The sequence below is a fragment of the Marmota marmota genome, unplaced genomic scaffold, assembly GCF_001458135.2.
Source record: "Marmota marmota marmota unplaced genomic scaffold, marMar, whole genome shotgun sequence".
NCBI lineage: Eukaryota > Metazoa > Chordata > Mammalia > Rodentia > Sciuridae > Marmota > Marmota marmota.
Genome location: NW_025999961.1, coordinates 4,330,983 through 4,348,415, shown reverse-complemented (window position 1 = coordinate 4,348,415; position 17,433 = coordinate 4,330,983). Strand labels below are relative to the sequence as shown.

At 41.8% G+C, this 17,433-nt stretch overlaps 1 protein-coding gene across 11 annotated transcripts in view; it reads right to left on the bottom strand.

Moving 5' to 3' along the window:
- Window positions 1-17,433, bottom strand: part of Prlr (prolactin receptor) — a 162,113-nt gene that overhangs the window by 21,406 nt on the left and 123,274 nt on the right. For 6 of the 11 annotated variants that reach the window (XM_048802899.1, XM_048802906.1, XM_048802908.1 and 3 more), the window contains exons 3-6: window positions 9,805-9,893; window positions 4,918-5,030; window positions 1,995-2,127; window positions 511-680 (exon numbers count right to left, since the gene is read on the bottom strand). In XM_048802899.1, the coding sequence (XP_048658856.1) occupies window positions 511-680; window positions 1,995-2,127; window positions 4,918-4,987 (373 nt within the window). In that variant the 5' untranslated portion in view covers window positions 4,988-5,030; window positions 9,805-9,893. The remainder of the gene's footprint in view (window positions 1-510; window positions 681-1,994; window positions 2,128-4,917; window positions 5,031-9,804; window positions 9,894-17,433) is intronic. The other 5 variants (XM_048802900.1, XM_048802907.1, XM_015496367.2 and 2 more) reach the window with 1 other exon arrangement.

The following is a 17,433-nucleotide window of genomic DNA, read 5'->3' as shown; positions in this document are numbered from 1 at the left end:
AATAAAAGAAATAAATCCCAGCTTATCAAGGTAGAAAGGGACATTGATTATATGGTCAGTGCAGGAGAGAAACATTAACAAGGAGAGCATACATAAAACAAGCATTGTTGCCAAGCATAGGGCGCATGTCTGTAATCCCAGTGGCTCAGGAGGCTGAGGCAGGAGGACTGTGAGTTCAAAAGCCAGCCTCAGCAAAAGTGAGGAGCTAAGCAACCCAGTGAGACTCTGTCTCTAAATAAAATACAAAATAGGGCTGGGGACATGGCTCAGTGGTCGAGTGCCCCTGAGTTCAAAGGAAAGCACATAAGGATCCCAAGTGCCAAACTTACTGAATGAATGAATCCACAAAAGTAATTTGAAATGCTCAGTTGACAAGGATATTGTGAATTTTCTCATCTTTTTTTTTTTTGGTCAGGGATCGGCCCATAAGCAAAGAAGACTCAATTGAATTTAACTATTGGTAAATACATAATGGAGTAACAAATTCTTCACCCCTCTCCTTCCCCTTACCTATATAAGTCACATCCACATAGCGTGGATCCGAGGTACTGCTTCCCATCTTGTTGGTGGCATTTACTGTCATGATGTATATTGTCCATATAGAGGTGTGCTTTTTGCTAAAGTAACAGGAGTTGGGGCCACTGGTTTTGTAGTCTGGACATTCATGGGTGATGGTCTCTCTGCAATAAGTAACATATTAGGAGGAAATAAGAAAGTGATAACAACTCTAACACCACTGGCTTTTGGAGATTTGACATTTTAAGTGCATATCAGCTGGGCAGAGAGAGAAAGGGCTGGAAAGGATGTTTTAGGGTCTCAGCTATTCTGCTTCTCGGAAACCCTTCCCTCTGTATAGTGCTTTTGCGAGCTTTGAGATATGCATTGTCTGATAATAAATCCTGAGCTGCAAGGATATGGGTATGGCCAAGGCACTGCCATACCCAGGCAGTAACATTATATCACCTCAGGGAACTGGGACTTTCACCTGCATACACACATAGTGTGGCCATCTACAATGCAGCATTTATTGTACTTACATGTTGAATTACATTTGGGAAAAAAAAAGATTTCAAGAGGATAAAAACTGGCATCAATATACTTTAGATAACCAAATCAGTAACAGAGTGAAGTGACTTTGAAAAGAGATATTTGAACCCCGAGTGGCTTATTAGGCTGCTCATATGAGGAGATACAAATCCAGTCACACCACAGAGGGATGGAGGTTTATTTGATTTTGGTTGCCAGTTTGAGTTCATGAAATCTGCTTACATGACACCCCTTTGGGTCCCAGATGGAAGGACAGCTTTGTGTACAACCAGGAGCAGTTACTGGAAAGTGAACCAGCTGTCTTTACTAGTAATATATCCAATTCTCCAGGATTTCCAGGAGAATCTCATTGTGAATTTAGCACAATTCTCACCCAGGGATGTTTTGTTTAGTCCTTATGGCAACATTATATCCAAACATGCCTTCCAGGAGATCTCCAGTTCTGGGTCAGCAATTTGATAAAAGAAAAACACTGACCTTCTTTTCCTTATACACTTCTTTATTTTCTTGGATGTGAAACAAATTTGAAAACCTAATGTGCCACATTTGTCAAGGATTATATGGTGCTGATTTATATAATCCTATCGTGTTACAAAAGTAACATGTTTACTTAGGCAAAATTACAAATGGCACAGGGTTTACGTATGGTCGTCTAAGATTATTATAAGGAAATACCTCTATGGAGACTTGGGCTGCAGCCTAAGCTTGTGAAAGGTAAATGGAAACATTGCTAATATTTTGTTGCCAATGTGGTGGATCAGCTTGCCTAGATTGAGAAAGCTTGTAAAGGACCTTAACAAGAGAAGGTGGACAGACACTCCTTTTCTCCAGGGGTTTGAGCCTTTGTGGTATACACCCAGAAAATTCTGACTCAGAACCATCTCTACTTTGGCCTGGATGTGTGAACAGTCTTGTGGGGCTTGATAGGAGAGAAGATAACATTTTACCCTTCCTTGTGGTAAGTCAGTGTGTAATTGGTAGGCAGTCCTCCGTCTGTCCCAGGACTCCACCAGCAGGTGAATGTTTCCTTCTCAGGAGAACGACATTTAAAGATAGTAGGTTTTCCAGGAGGTGACTCTCCTAAAAATAAGTCACAAGCCATTGGGGTTAATATTGAGATCCACTCAACCACTCAACTCTTCTGCTGGTGACAGCACAGTGAAGACACCCAGAGCAGAGAGAGGCTCAGATGAGCAGACCTACAGGCTCAGCACCCAGGAACACCCTTTGGGTGCTATCCTAGGGCAGACAGTGTTCTTGGAGAGAGAGCTTGGTGGTGGTTGTGGTGTGTGCCTGGGTAAATGTGTGAGTGTTGTGTTTTGAGATGGAGATACCAGCAGTTCACGTGGGGCAGTGACCAACTGTAACATTTCAGTGAGGAGTGAGCCTGGGGAGCAAGAAGGATGGGTTTGGCTTGGAGAGTGTGAGGCCTTCCTCCCATGGAGTCTAAAGAGCTAACGTAATGCTACAATATAAGGTGACTTCTTCTCTGGCACAAGCAGCCTGTGCATCCTTTGCCCACACATTGCTCCCTGGCACATCTCTGCTTCTGGGTTTCTGTCTTCCTCCATCCTCACACCACTAACTCCAACTGTCTCCATCTTTAGTTTGTCATCTATCATTGATGCCCCCTTTGTCTGAGTGTTCCTCAGCAGTTCCTCCCTCTCTCCTCTTATCTTCTTCTTCCCCTTTCCTGTCACTTTTCCTTGGCCTTGGCCTAATGGCCTAGTGGATCTCCCCATCCTCCCTGTTACCATCTCTGAGTCTTGGTTTTTAGTCCTTCTTTCTGCTTATATTTTCTCCCTCTTTGGGTTTTTTTTTGTGGTGAGATGGCAAAGGGCTGTCTTGCAATTCTATGGACCATTTTGGGGAAGGAGTATGGTAAGAGGTAGGATACTGGGCAGGTCCTCTCTGAGCTGTGAGCTACCATGAGCTGCATTCAGTCTCAGGCTGGAAGCTGGAAGGTCTGCTTAAGGTGATATGGAAAATACAGTGTCAAGGAGGAGGGATTTTTTTTTTTTAGTTGCCTAATCCCCAAAGCTCTTGGCAAGCTGGTTCCCATTTCTCTGGCTTGGCTACTGTTAGCTCCAAAGAGAAACTGAGCTATCCTAGGAGTTTGCCCCAGTGCAGCTGGGCTGGGGAGGCCAACTAACCATCTATATAACTCCCATTTGCTCCTTCTTCCTGTCAAGTTTAAAGCCCCAGTGTTCAGTTTAATAAATGAGGAGCCGGGAGAGAGGAGCTCTGAGTTAGGCCTCAGCAGCTCAGAGGGTTCTCACTGTTTCCTCCCGTACTTCTCTCCATCCCTCAGGCAGGATCCTAGGCCAGAACTCCTAGCTGAGCATCAGACTAGGAAGAGCAAGTCTGCAGGAGACCCTGTGAGGGGGACATGCATAAGAAGGGGTTCTCTGGGTAACCTGGCCAGAAAGGAGAACTGAATGGGATGGCACAACATGGTGCACAGGACAGACCCAGGATACCAGGCTAATCATGCCAGTGGGAGCTGAGCAACATGCCAGTTTATAGGCCCCGTGAAAGCAGTCCATGTCAGCCTAGGGCAGCTCTGCCAATATTTGTCATTGCTCATCTTCTAGGGGAAATTTCTTCAGGATGATGTACTTGGGAATCATGGCAAACACAAAAGGTTCCTTTTGTTTGTTTTTGTTATGAGTGAGGAGGAGTATGTGACATAGGAAGAAAAGTTTATTTAAAAACCCCAAAGTCTATGGTTAAGTAATACAGTTGAAGACACTCAGGGCTACTGTTCATGATTGGAGTACTTAGAATTTCCCTCATGAATGATTCTGACCTCTGCTTTCCCTTTTCTCTCTCTTTCACAAAAACTTCTCTTTCACATTTTACTGGTCACCAATAGTATTTTTAGGAAACTCAGAGAGGAAGGTAAAGTTGTGACATTACAATGTGTGCCTTTATCCTCTTTAGAGACAGTCACATGTAATGGACTGTCTTAATACACAGATACACAGGGACAATCACACAGGAATCACACATGCAGGTGTTAGGCAGATGTCCACATAGATCCCACATCCCAAGTACACACACACACACACCCCACATACATGCACAGAGAAATACACACAGGGTCACACTTACAGCAGTACATATTATTACACATACATGTACACACAGAGTACACATACAGACATTCTCATAGGTACACACACAGGCATAAACCCACACACAGATTTATACCAACACAGGTACTCACAGAGGAGCATTTGCAATCAGGCAGTATAAAAAGTTAATATGCACATAGTTATGCTCATAAGTATTCACACTCAGAAATGTATAGGGGTTGACACTCAGAAATGTACACAGACACACTTAATTTGGCTGTGGATAATGTACAGGCACACTCCTAATTTAGCTGTGGATATTATTTCCCAAATCAGCAGATAACAGAGTTGGCTGTATCTGTTTCTCACCATGCAATAGCAGTCTTTTACATCTCCTCATGGTTTTTCCAAGATTTTTCACATTTGTTATTTCATCTGTGGTGGAGGAAATGTCACTGTCCTCACTTTAAGAATTTGGAAAGCCAAAGAGATTGGGCGATTGGCTCAAGGTCACACAGCCAGCAACTGGCAGAATCTGGACTAGAACTCAGGTCCTCAGAAGTGTTTCATGACCCTCCTCAATGAGGATAGAAGGCAGAGAGCATAATGACAAGTTTGCATTAATTTTTCTGCATTAATTTTAATGCAAAAAGGGTTGCAAATAATTTATTAGCAGCACATGACATAGCATTTTTATTTCTCACAACTGCATTGCAAGAAAGCTGTGATGATCTCTTCACCTTCTTGATAAACACCCCAGCAATAAAAGAGAGCAGGACAATCTCTTACTCACCATTCAGGAGTCTGATGTTGAGAAAAAGCAGCAGCATGAAAACAACTGTGGATGCCACATTATTCTTCATGTTGGCTCCCTTTTCTTCTTACAGGAAATGTATCAAAGATTGCCTGAAAGAGAGGCAGCAGGCAACTTTTTTGAAATGACAGCCTGGTCAGGCATATGCACCAATTTATTCTGGGTGTTTACAACTGTTTCTTGCTCCTTGCTTAATGTGAATGACAAAACAGAAGGAAGGGAATGTAGGAAAATGTAACATGGGATGGCTTGGCTCAGAAGCCTCGATTTGCACTTGCTGGGAAAAATTCCACCGCCAGAGGTCATCAGATGATAACATAGAAAGTTCAAGGGGATCACAGTAGTCCACTCCTTTGCACACATCCCAAAGGGGGGGGGGGAATGTTCTCTTTTCATTCCACAGTCATCTGACTATCATGCATTTTATGTGACATAGATTGTATGCCCTACAAGGGAACCATTCTAGGAGGGCTTTGGCTTTAAATCTCCAGCCCCAAATAATCCTGGCTGAAAAGTCAGTTTCTCAGTTTCTGACTTTATCTAGCCCCACGGATCCTGCCAAGTAGGGGGTGCTTTCTTTGAAGGTTCAGAGTGAGAGGGTCCTGGAAGCCTGGGCTATGAGCATGGTTGTGAAGCAAACTTTACAATGAACTCTAGTGAACCTTCACGTGATTTCTTTCTCCCTTTTGTGAAGTCCCATTATAAAATATAATAAACTCCAGTAATAATTCAAATCCCTTGAGCTCAGAGTATTAAGCAAATTTTGAACCTGCAGGGGTTGAGAGTTTTGAGCAATTTATTATTAATATTATTATTTTTACCCTTGGAACAGCTTTCAAAGCCTCTCAATGTCCTTCTAAGAAAAAGGATTTTAAAAACTTTTTTTTTAAAAAAGAAGGCTCATTAGTTTTATTAGACTTTAAACGACACTCAGAAAACAATAGATTTGATGAACCAAGTGTAAATTCTCAGAAACACATGGCTTTAATTTCTCTTTAAATTTTATTTTATTTCTTTTCTTTTTTAGTTAGTTAGTTTGTTTTAGTTTTTAAATGAAGGGGAGAGCATTGGGGGCAAAGCTGTGTTGTCTGATGAGCCTCTAAAAGATCTTTGCCCATTCCTCCTGACCAGAGTGTGAGTCTCCTCCTGACAGTCACTTAATGGGCAGTTTTTTGAAGGCTTTCTCCACCCGACACTTCCTCCTGTAAGACATACTCAGAAATAAAAAGCTCAGTGATAGCAAAGGTATAGGGCACAAGGGCACTAACTATCAGGTAGCTCCCTTACACTGAGGCAGCTGTTTTAATAATGGATCCTGGTCCTCTAATGGGTCCTGTCAAGTAGCCAGCATGCTGTTCTTTGAAGGTCCAGATTCCTTCCAGATGCCCTCCTGGGTTGTACATTCTCAACCATCTGCCCCATCTAATCCCTAGGGGTCATCTAACTTACATCAAGAGGGCAAAGCCCCTGAAAGGGTTTTAAATAATGTCTATGTGACTCTTCTGGAGCATCTGTGATGGGACAGGCACAGGGCAAAGTACTTTAATCATTTGAATTTTATTTTGTTCTCACAATGGCACCATGAGTAGGTACAGATTATTACCATTCCCTTTTAACAGATGAGAAAGTGAAGTATGGAGAGGTTTAGTAAGCTGACAGGCATCTACCCATGGGGACAGAGCAACTGGGCAAATCTGAGAGCATCTGATAAATCATCCTGATTTGCAGAAAGTCTATGATAGATGGAACAATTATTCCCCCTTCTGTTGGAAAGACAGTGGCGATTAAAACAACAGACCCAACAGACCCAACAAGTGGATGTGTAGTCCTGAGCAGAAAAGGAGAGCCAGGGCTGAGAGGTCATGTTGGCTTCTGCCCTGCTTATACCTGCTGGTCTCAGATTCTGTTGATCTCCCTAATCCAGCTTAACCAGGTACAGATAGCCCAGAAAGAGGTCTTTGTCCTGGTAATCTGGTTATCTCATCTTAGGTTGGAAATAGGATTCTGGATTCTTCTGCCCACTGGTCAAGACTTTATTATTATTTAAAAAATAACATCCCTTTATTGAAGCTTCTCTGCTTTGGGTGGGGGGCATTGTATTAAAATGCTTGGACTCAGCATGCCATAAATCACACCTTTTTGGTGAGGTCAGCTGCTATCTAGGCAGATCTTCCAAAGCAAGGTTCCAAGTGTTTTACTAAAGAAATGCTAGAGTGGGGATACAGGGTAGGTTCAGCAGAAGTAGATTTTGTCATCTGCTCATACTTGCTCATAAACTGATGCAAGATCAAAGAAACACTCCCAATAAAAGTTTTTTTTTTTCTATAACTTTCAGGAAGCATTTTATGGACTAAAAGGAAGAACAACTATTCTCTGGGATTTCCTGAGACACAGCCTGGTCTCTGATTACTACTGTATATTTTCTTTTTTTTAAAAAAAAATATTTATTTATTTAATTTTTTAGTTGGACACAATATCTTTATTTATTTATTTTTATGTGGTGCTGAGGATCAGACCCAGGGCCTTGCATGTGCCAGGCGAGCACTCTACCGCTGAGCCACATCCCCAGCCCCAACTACTATGTATTTTCTAATGCCTGAAACCCCTGTGCCAGGGAGTTAGACAAATTCATAGTGGAATCAATGTAGTGTTTCATAATGATTTCTCAACTTATTCTGCATCTTACACCTCAGCAGAAGAAACAAAATAGGCTCAGTAAGTCTTTAGAGTAAAAGATAATAGCAGCTTTCCCCCCACCCCCAGGGGGCTGCGCTAAATGTTAACTCCCATCAGACCCAGGGTGAGTCCCAGCATTAATCATACCTGTATTGCTCATTGACCAGTTTTTATGGCTGGCAAACATTAGATTAGGGATGGAGTTGTTTTTTTTAATCTCTCTGAGTCAACTCTCCATTGGATTTTGATCTCAACTCTCCAAAAGGATCTTGAGCAAGGGTAAGCCAACCCTCCTTATGTACTACCTCAACTCAGGCTGGAACATCCAATGGAGTCAACAGTCTGCTTTTCATGATGTTATAGCAGCAAAAGGCTTGAAATATTTGGAGTCCAGTTAGCAGAAAGTCAGCCTTGCATACTGGGTCCCAGGTCAATCACTGCAGGCTTCTTTCCTCACTCTCTCTGTGAGTGTGACTGACTGTGCTTTAAAAATACAAAACTTGCATCTGAAGAGCAGGTTGGTAGCAAGTTTGTGACCCCCCACACCTTGCCTGTGACTACCTGACTTGGCTTTCTGCCTTCTGAGTCCTCAAGGCTCTCCTATCCTAACGTTTCTTCCTATCATATTATCCAGTGCATCTTCCTACCCTGCTCCTGCTGCTGTGGTATGGACGCCAAGAAAACCCCCTTCTCTCTTGGGCTCCTCTATGTCAACACCAATCCTGTTTAGACCTTTTTAGATCCTATTTAGGCTCTTTCCAAAAGCCTCCCTTCATTACCTTCTTCATTAAGCCAAGTCTCTTCCACAGAGGCCAACAGTTGAGAAAGAGGTCCATCAAAACATGGCCTGGAACCTTGCCCTTTTGAGAAACTAGATTGAAAATCAGGGCCATGGTACCACAGCCTGTGCTGATTCCACTACACCCATTAGGGAGGACATGAACTAGCAGAGGAGGCCGAGTGGCTCCTAAGAATTAAAAATACAAATCCAAGATTCAACACACCACTCTCCACTATCAACCCTAAAGCCTGTGTTGGTTAGACTTAATCTGCCTGTTCTGGCTCACTGAGCCCCTGAGCAAATCAGCCCAGGATGCCAGCAATCTTGGTTCTCCAATTTTGTATCACTTGTTCCCAAGATCAGGCATTAGGTGAGTCAATACTGAGTGTGGTCTCTACTCTGGCTGCCATTTCATACCAGCCTAAAAGTTAAGACTGTTACACAAGTTCTGTACAAAGTCAATGACAGTAGAATGAATAAGAGAATCAATGAAGCCTCAAAGGTGAACAAGACTCTAAGATTTGGAACAGGACATCTCCTGCATGGAGGAACTATGGTTTTATCTGAGTATGAATATGATAAATGCTAGACTTAGAACCATTGTGATCTGTCATTGTTACAGTTAGTTTCCCTAACTGTAGAAATTGACCTAACATGCTAGGCAGGGATTCTGAAGATTCTTCAGCTCTTGCAAGCCCAATTGTCAGATGGATAAGCAAGGCCTCATCTAAGTCTTTCTTTAAATACTGCTATACATGTGGTTTACATATATGAATCATTAAGTATTCTGCAATAATTTACCACCAAGGGAATATGTCCATTGTATCACCCAGGTTAAGAAACAGAACACTAACAGCACCCCAGAAATCCAACTTGTGCCTCCTCCTGTTATCTATCCACACTACTCAAGTAGGAGCCACTCTCCTGACTTTTAACACTACAGATGAAATTTACTTACTTCTGAATTTTTAAAATATTTTATTTTTTAGTTGTAGTTGTAAATAACACCTTTATTTCACTTATTTATTTTTATGTGGTGCTGAGGATCCAACCCAGGGTCTTGCACGTGGGAGGCGAGCACTCTACCACTGAGCCACAACCGCAGCCCCTACTTCTGAATTTTATATAAATAGAATCATACACATGCATTTAAAGAGAATGTATGTGCGTCTGGCTTCTTTCATCATCCCACATTACTGTGTGATTCATTCCTGTCATTACATGTAGTTTTACATAATTCATTTTCATTTCAACTCATTCATATTTCACTGAATGAAGTATCATAACTTATTTATTCATTCCAATGTTGGTGAATGTTTGTGTTATTTCCATTTTTGGCACATTGGGTTTTGCTAAGACTGAGCCAGCCTGGAATGGTGGGCAAACACCGTATGCCCCATAACCCTTACCTGTAGCTCTGTATTATACAAGGTGAGTGTGCTTCCTGTCATACCTTCTGATAATTAGCCTCAATTACATTTCTACTGCATTTCTTGTCCTAAAAAAATAAAAATAACAGTCTCATTTCCTGAGAACACATTTTGAATACATGCCTTCACTGGTTAAAGTGTTAGGCATTGTGTTAGGCACTTCCTTTGGGCCCCTCTGCCCAGTGGGTTTTCTTATCTGCCCTTCCCCACCCAGTATTAGACAGCCTGAGGTTGAAGCACAGTGTGAGAACCCCCAAGTGCTCTTGATTTCCAAGAATCTGGCTTTTCTTTCCAATACAGAAGGCCAGAAGTTAATTTGGAAAACAAAGGACATAATCTGCTCAGGGTGGAGAGAGAAACAGGAGGGATTTAGCCATTTCATACCAGGCTAAAAGTTAAGACTGTTACACAAGTTCTGTACAAAGTCAATGACTTTGAATGAATAAGAATGAATAGAATGAATAAGAGAATCAAATGAAGCCTCAAAGGTGAACAAGACTCTAAGATTTGGAACAGAACATCTCCTGCATGGAGAAGCTGTGGTCTTACCTGAGTATGAGTATGATAAATGCTAGACTTAGAACCAGTGTGATCTGCCATTGTTGAGAGGAGAATTTGTAGAGGTTTTAGAATATGGTAACTGATCTTTCATGGAGATGCTGGAAATTGGAGATTCGGTGCCAAGAGAATTTTGGCCTAGTGGCAGATGAAAGTTTTAGCTCTTCATGCTCCACCAATAATTAGCTTTGTGCAAACATGTGGCCACAGCAATGAATGGTCACCTGTCCATAGCCCAAGTGGTACACTTACACATTAGTGAATATTCACAGAAGACCCTTGTTCAAGAGGTCATCCATGACTATTATTTTTTATGGCTGTTACTATGAAGTTTACATTTTGTTGTTTTTTGAATGTGTTTCTATCCTATTCCCTGTTTGGTGCTATCCCTCGGTGGGAAACATCTGGAACTTTCCACAAGGGAATTATTTCTATATAAAATGTTTATCACATTAGAATCTGGCAGGTTAGTCAGAGAATCAGGACTGCGTTAAAGTTATTAGAAATAGGGTAGAAACTGCTTTCTAACATTCACCTCTGATTTCAAACATATCCCTCCTTACTCTTTCATAAGCCCCAGGGTTCCTGAAAGGGAACTCTATGCTCCGTGAAGATGCACCGAAGAGGAGACCTGTGCTATGCACGATGATGGCTGCACTCTGTAAGAAGCAGATGATCAGCAGAAGGAGCATTGGCAAACCGGGACCTCACTGAGGGTTGGTGCTGTGGGGAGACTTCCACGGAAAGATCTACTGGCTTCCAACCTAATTGGGCTAATTGCCACACTATACTGTATGCTCCTTTGTACTGGAGTCATTTAGTAAATCAAATGCTGCATGCTTACCCATGGCTGGAGGCATCGCTTCCAATTACACCAGCTTCATTCCCTCACCACAGGATCCCAGCAACATTGTTTTTTTTTTTTTTTTTTTTTTAATCTGAGGGAGGTTTGTTTTTGCTCAATCTTTTTTGGCTCAAGGGCAAGAATAAGAATTGGGTGAGTTTCAGTGCTCCCTGGCCAGTGCACACTCTGGACAGATGGTGGAAAATCCAAATTGGCCTGATTTCTAGAGGAACTAGTCCCTCATGAGATCATTGGTCAATTAGTTACAATTAAAATTCATCCAGAAATTGTACATTATGTTTTGCAGTTGACAAAGCTGTTCAACAGACACCAGGGTTTTCAATCTAGCATTCACATTATGAGTAAGGGGACTTCTTTAAAGTCCCCATCCCTCTGCCTTGTCCCTGGAGATTCTGATGACAGTCGGCCCTCTGTATCTACAGGTTTTACATCTGTGAATTCATCAACCCTGGGGTGAAATATTTGGAAAAAAAAACATTGCATCTGTACTGTCACTATACTGTGATAATTTGGGGGAATATTCATTATTTACCTATATTTATATTGTATTAAGTAATATAAGTAAGATTGAGATGATTTAAAGTATATAGAAAAGTATGTACATAGGATGCTACACCATTTTACATAAGGGACTTGAGCATCCACAGACTTTGTTATCCACAGAGTTTCTGAACCCTGTCTTCTGTGGATACTGAGGGATGCCTGCAGAGTTAGGCCCAGTGGGACATGGGGATTTAAAAAAGGTGTAGATGATTCTATGTGTAGTCAGGGCTGAGAACCACTGACTGTCATGATGTCACCTAACATTCGTAATGCCTGCTCTAGGAGGCCCACTGACAGGAGGTTCTGAATTCTACAAGGCACCCCTTTCTTCTGATACCAGGCTAGCTCAGCATACCCCACTGTCCAAAGTGTCTCTAAAGCCACATGTAATGGGAATCCACCTGTGGCCCTTCAAGAGTAATGAGTGTTCCTGGGGCACTGTTCCTAGACACTGTTCTGGGCACCATTGCCACCTTAGGCTTACTGGGTCAAAATATTTGGAAGGTGGGGCTTAGCAAGGAAATTTTTAATGAGCACTTAAGTGATGAAATTGAAGCTGAAATTTGAGATCCCCAGCTTCAGCTGAAAGGAGATGGAAAGAAAGGGGCTGTGGAGGTGGGAATGGCAACCTCTCCACAGGAAAAGCTGCATTTAGAACTTCAATGGAGGCAGTATCCCCACTATTTCCTTCTTCCCAGTTATAGGGTTACACATTCCCATCTATTGTCACAGAACATGCTTATGTGCATCCTGTGGGAAGGCTGCACATCTGAACTCAATAGCTTTAAACTTGGCCATGGGAAAAGCTTTAGACAATGGGATGTGAATAGTTATGATCGTTTTTGCTGAATCCAAACAGAAGCCTTAAATATAATTGCATAGTTTGGCTCAGGTATTCTTGTTTTGAGTCTCCAAATGCCCTTGGGATACTGCAGATAGTGGTTATACTCTCAGTCAGGATTCCAAAATGAGAAGACAGAGAAAGCCAGATAAGCTGAGCAGAGTTCAGCCAATCCTAGCAGTGCCACAGCCAACCTGATGCTGATCCAATGTCCTTAGGTAAAGGGAATAAATAGTGAATATTGTTGTAAGCCACTGATATCTCACTGTTGGTTACTATGGCAAAGCTGACAAATATGGGACAAGAGTGGTAGGAGGAGGACATATGTTTTGCAAGATTGCTCAACCAAGGTTGTGTGTGTGCGCGCGTGTGTGTGTATGTGCGTGTGTGTGTGTGCGCATGCGCTGTTCAGTTAAACACAAACCTACTTTGCTATAAAAATGAATCTCTATTGTATTAGTAACCTTGTCTACTGAGTACATTTTAATTTCTGAAAACTTGGGCTTGGGATGTGAGGAGGAAATTTAGAATTAATAAGAAAAGATAAATTACTGGTTACTGGCTGTCTGCTTAGTTGACTTAGGAGGAAATGAATGTCAGTAGTTACAGAATACTGAAATTTTGGATCTGAAAGGAACCAAAAGGCTTGAAAGATATTAGGATCTGACCTCACACTTTAATATATGGGGAAACTGAGGCCAAGACCCTTTCACTCCATATGCCATTCAGTAGCTATGTGACCTTGGACAATATGTGCATCTTGTCTGGGCCCTGGTGTCCTCATCTGTAATATTGTCCTAATGGGAGAATCTTTGGAGTATTAAGGATGGGATGCATGCACTGTTGAGAAAGCCAACAAGTTCAATGAGGAATCCTCAAGAATGTGTTAAAAGACTTTGCTCCCCTCTAATTCCTACTTCAGTTAGAACCCTGGGAATATATTCATGGGAGTAGCAAAGGCTTCTAGTGTCCGTCAGAATTTGATTCTCCTCTCCTGTCTGTCCACACGGTTCAAGCCCACTCCCTTGCCACTCATGTAGTTAGATGGCATCAAGTGTTTGAGCTGTGGCCTCTGAAAGTGGGCAGGAGTAATATATTCCTATTCTAGTCCTGGCCTTCAACATTTTACATATTCATTCTTTGTCTCTTTCCCATCACTGGTCAGAGGGAGACATAATTGAGGACTTTTTTTTTTATTTTTTAATTTTTTTTATTGGTTGTTCAAAACATTATAAAGCTCTTGACATATCATATTTCATACATTAGATTCAAGTTGGTTATGAACTCCCAATTTTACCCCAAATACAGATTGCAGAATCACATCGGTTACACATCCACATTTTTACATAATGCCCTATTAGTAACTGTTGTATTCTGCTACCTTTCCTATCCTCTATTATACCCCTCCCTCCCCTCCCATCTTCTCTCTCTACCCCATCCACTGTAATTCATTTCTCTCCTTGTTTATTTTCCCATTCCCCTCACAACTGTAATTTTGTATAGCAATGAGGGTCTCCCTCCATTACCATGCAATTTCCCTTTTCTATCCCTTTCCATCCCACCTCATGTATCTGTTTAATGTTAATCTTTTCTTCCTGCTCTTCCTCCCTGCTCTGTTCTTAGTTGCTCTCATTATATCAAAGAAGACATTTGGTATTTGTTTTTTAGGGATTGGCTAGCTTCACTAAGCATAATCTGCTCTAGTGCCATCCATTTCCCTGCAAATTCTATGATTTTGTCATTTTTTAGTGCTGCGTAATACTCCATGGTGTATAAATGCCACATTTTTTTTATCCATTCATCTATTGAAGGGCATCTGGGTTGGTTCCACAGTCTAGCAATTGTGAATTGTGCTGCTATGAACATCGATGTAGCAGTATCCCTGTAGTACGCTCTTTTAAGGTCTTCAGGGAAAAGTCCAAGAAGGGCAATAGCTGGGTCAAATGGTGGTTCCATTCCCAGCTTTCCCAGGAATCTCCATACTGCTTTCCAGATTGGCCGCACCAGTTTGCAGTCCCACCAGCAATGTACAAGAGTACCCTTTTCCCCACATCCTCTCTAGCACTTGTTGTTGTTTGACTTCATAATGGCTGCCAATCTTACTGGAGTGAGATGGTATCTTAGGGTGGTTTTGATTTGCATTTCTCTGACTGCTAGAGATGGTGAGCATTTTTGCATGTACTTGTTGATTGATTGTATGTCCTCCTCTGAGAAGTGTCTGTTCAGGTTTTTGGCCCATTTGTTGATTGGGTTATTTGTTTTCTTATTGTTTAATTTTTTGAGTTCTTTGTATACTCTGGATATTAGGGCTCTATCTGAAGTGTGAGGAGTAAAAATTTGTTCCCATGATGTAGGCTCCCTATTTACCTCTTTTATTGTTTCTCTTGCTGAGAGAAAACTTTTCAGTTTAAGTAAGTCCCATTTGTTGATTTTTGTTATCAACTTTTGTGCTATGGGTGTCCTATTAAGGAATTTGGAGCCCGACCCTACAATATGTAGATCGGAGCTAATAGGAATATTCCTATTCTAGTCCTGGCCTTCAACGTTTTACATATTCATTCTTTGTCTCTTTCCCATCACTGGTCAGAGGGAGACATAATTGAGGACTTTAAGATGGTAAAAGCTCAGTATAATCAAGAAATGGGAGGCCCTTGAGTTCCACTCTGACCCCCACTGGATTTTGTCATGGGTGAGAAAGAAACCTTTGGCTGTCAAGCTCTGGGTATTATAAATGGATAGTCTCTCTTAGCCTGGCTAATTCACAGACAATCCAGAGACAATCTGCACAGCCTAGTTTAGATGGTAACTATTGTATTTAATCAAGTATAAGAGCTCTGGGTAAATGAAAACCCTTGGTGACTGGCCTATTGCCACTGTCCCCGCTTGAACTCCATCATCAAAGTCACAGAGTAATCTCAGACTCACCATGTACATATCCAGCACCCCCACTCTCTCCTTTATACCTGTTTAAAGTAGGTCAGCAACACTTTCTGAGTGAGCGATTGTTTTTATAAGGCCAAGTAGAGTATACTATTTCTCATCCACAGATCCACTGAAAGTACTTTCATTCCTCTCTGATTCCTGCTTTTCCCCATCACTTCAATTAGAATCCACAAACTGTGCAAGTCTTTCTTCTCATTAATCCCTATGGTTTCTAAATTACTAATGGATATGTTCTGAGACTTTTCTTGATTCTTTTAATAATCTTTTCAAGCACATTAATTTGAATGTAAGAACAGGTGGAGGACAAAGGCCACCGAAATGTGGTTGTACGGTAGGTGGCTGTAACTGAAGCTGATTCAGATTTCAACACCGGAAATGAAGGAAATGAGAGGGTTGTTAAGAACAGGCAAAACCTCAATTGGGCAAGCTCCAACTGGCAAGGAAATAATAATCCTCAGCCCATTCTTTCTTTTATTTTTGTGCATTTTTCAACAAAAACACATTTTGGGGGGCTTAACATGTGTTTAAATACAAAACTATACCATTTGCGAAACAAAAACTTTATTTTAATTAATTGGATACAAATTTCTAAAATTATTCACTTCCCTGCCTTTTTAATTGAAACTTTCCATGGAGTATTGACTATGGTGTGATGTGGTGGATATAGGCTACCCTACAGAGAATGAATACAGACCAAGGTCTTGCAGACCAAGGACCCTTTGCTAAATCAAATGTCTAGGACTTGAGTATTTTCAGCCTCTGAATCTTCTTTTGCTATCCCCCCACCCCACCCCTTCTCTCTCTGTTTACATTCTTTTGCCTTTTTTCCCTTACATTCAATTTGATAGCTAATAGTTTTCATTTTTGTTAGTAAACTCTCTTCTAGGAGTCTCAACACCCCCTTACACTCTACCTTTTATGGCCTATGAATTCAGAAAGCTGATAAACGAATTTTAGAAAATTTAAGCAATTTAACATGAGAATAATGAAGCTTTTAGTGAGGGCTAAAGGAGTTTCCTATTAGTCCTGTAGGGAAATGGATTTTTGTTCTATTTTGCCCAAAAGCCTATTTGGCTTGCTTCCTGGATTTCATATATATTCCAGTGTTAAGGTTGCTGGATTAATGAGATTTAAATAGTGGTGCGTTCCTGTATCACAAAGTTAGACAACTGTACTTAGAAAAATATGACACAGTATGCTCAATATCTTAAAAGGCTATTGAGAGCCACAGCCAAAGGTGCCCCAGCAAACTTCCAGCTGCCAGCAAACTTCCAGCTGCCAGCTGATGATTGGCTCTCAGCGGCCTCAGCAAACTTCCAGCTGCCAGCTGATTGGCTCCTCTGCGGTGATGCTCATTGGGCTGTTTCCCCGCCCTTTCAGACCACGGAGCTGCTCATTGGGGGACTTTTTTTGGCTCCACCCATGCGACCCAGCCAATCGGCCTCAAGAGTAGGAGGAGTGGGGTGGTTGAGAGGCTTGTGGGAAGCCGGTGGTGGCAGTTGGGCTCTGAGGGAATTCCTGAAGAGCTCCTGTGGTGGGGCCTGTGTGTTCTAAAAATAAAGTTCGTTTCTGCTTGACAGGTGGCTCTTGAATTGTGCCCAGCCAGACTGCCAGACTGCGGCAAAAAGCAAGTACTATTGTTAATTATAAAAGGATCTCTTAGTGTACTTCTTAATAAGTCCACCATGACACTAGTGCATGAGTAGGCCTAACTCCCAACTGGCTGCTAGGCTTCCTGGGTCAATGGAAGCAGAGTGGGCCAATTCAGATGTCTGCACATGTGGCCACCATGACATTGGCCAGGCACATCCCATTAAATCATTGTTGATTCACTGCTTTACAATAACACCACCTCTTG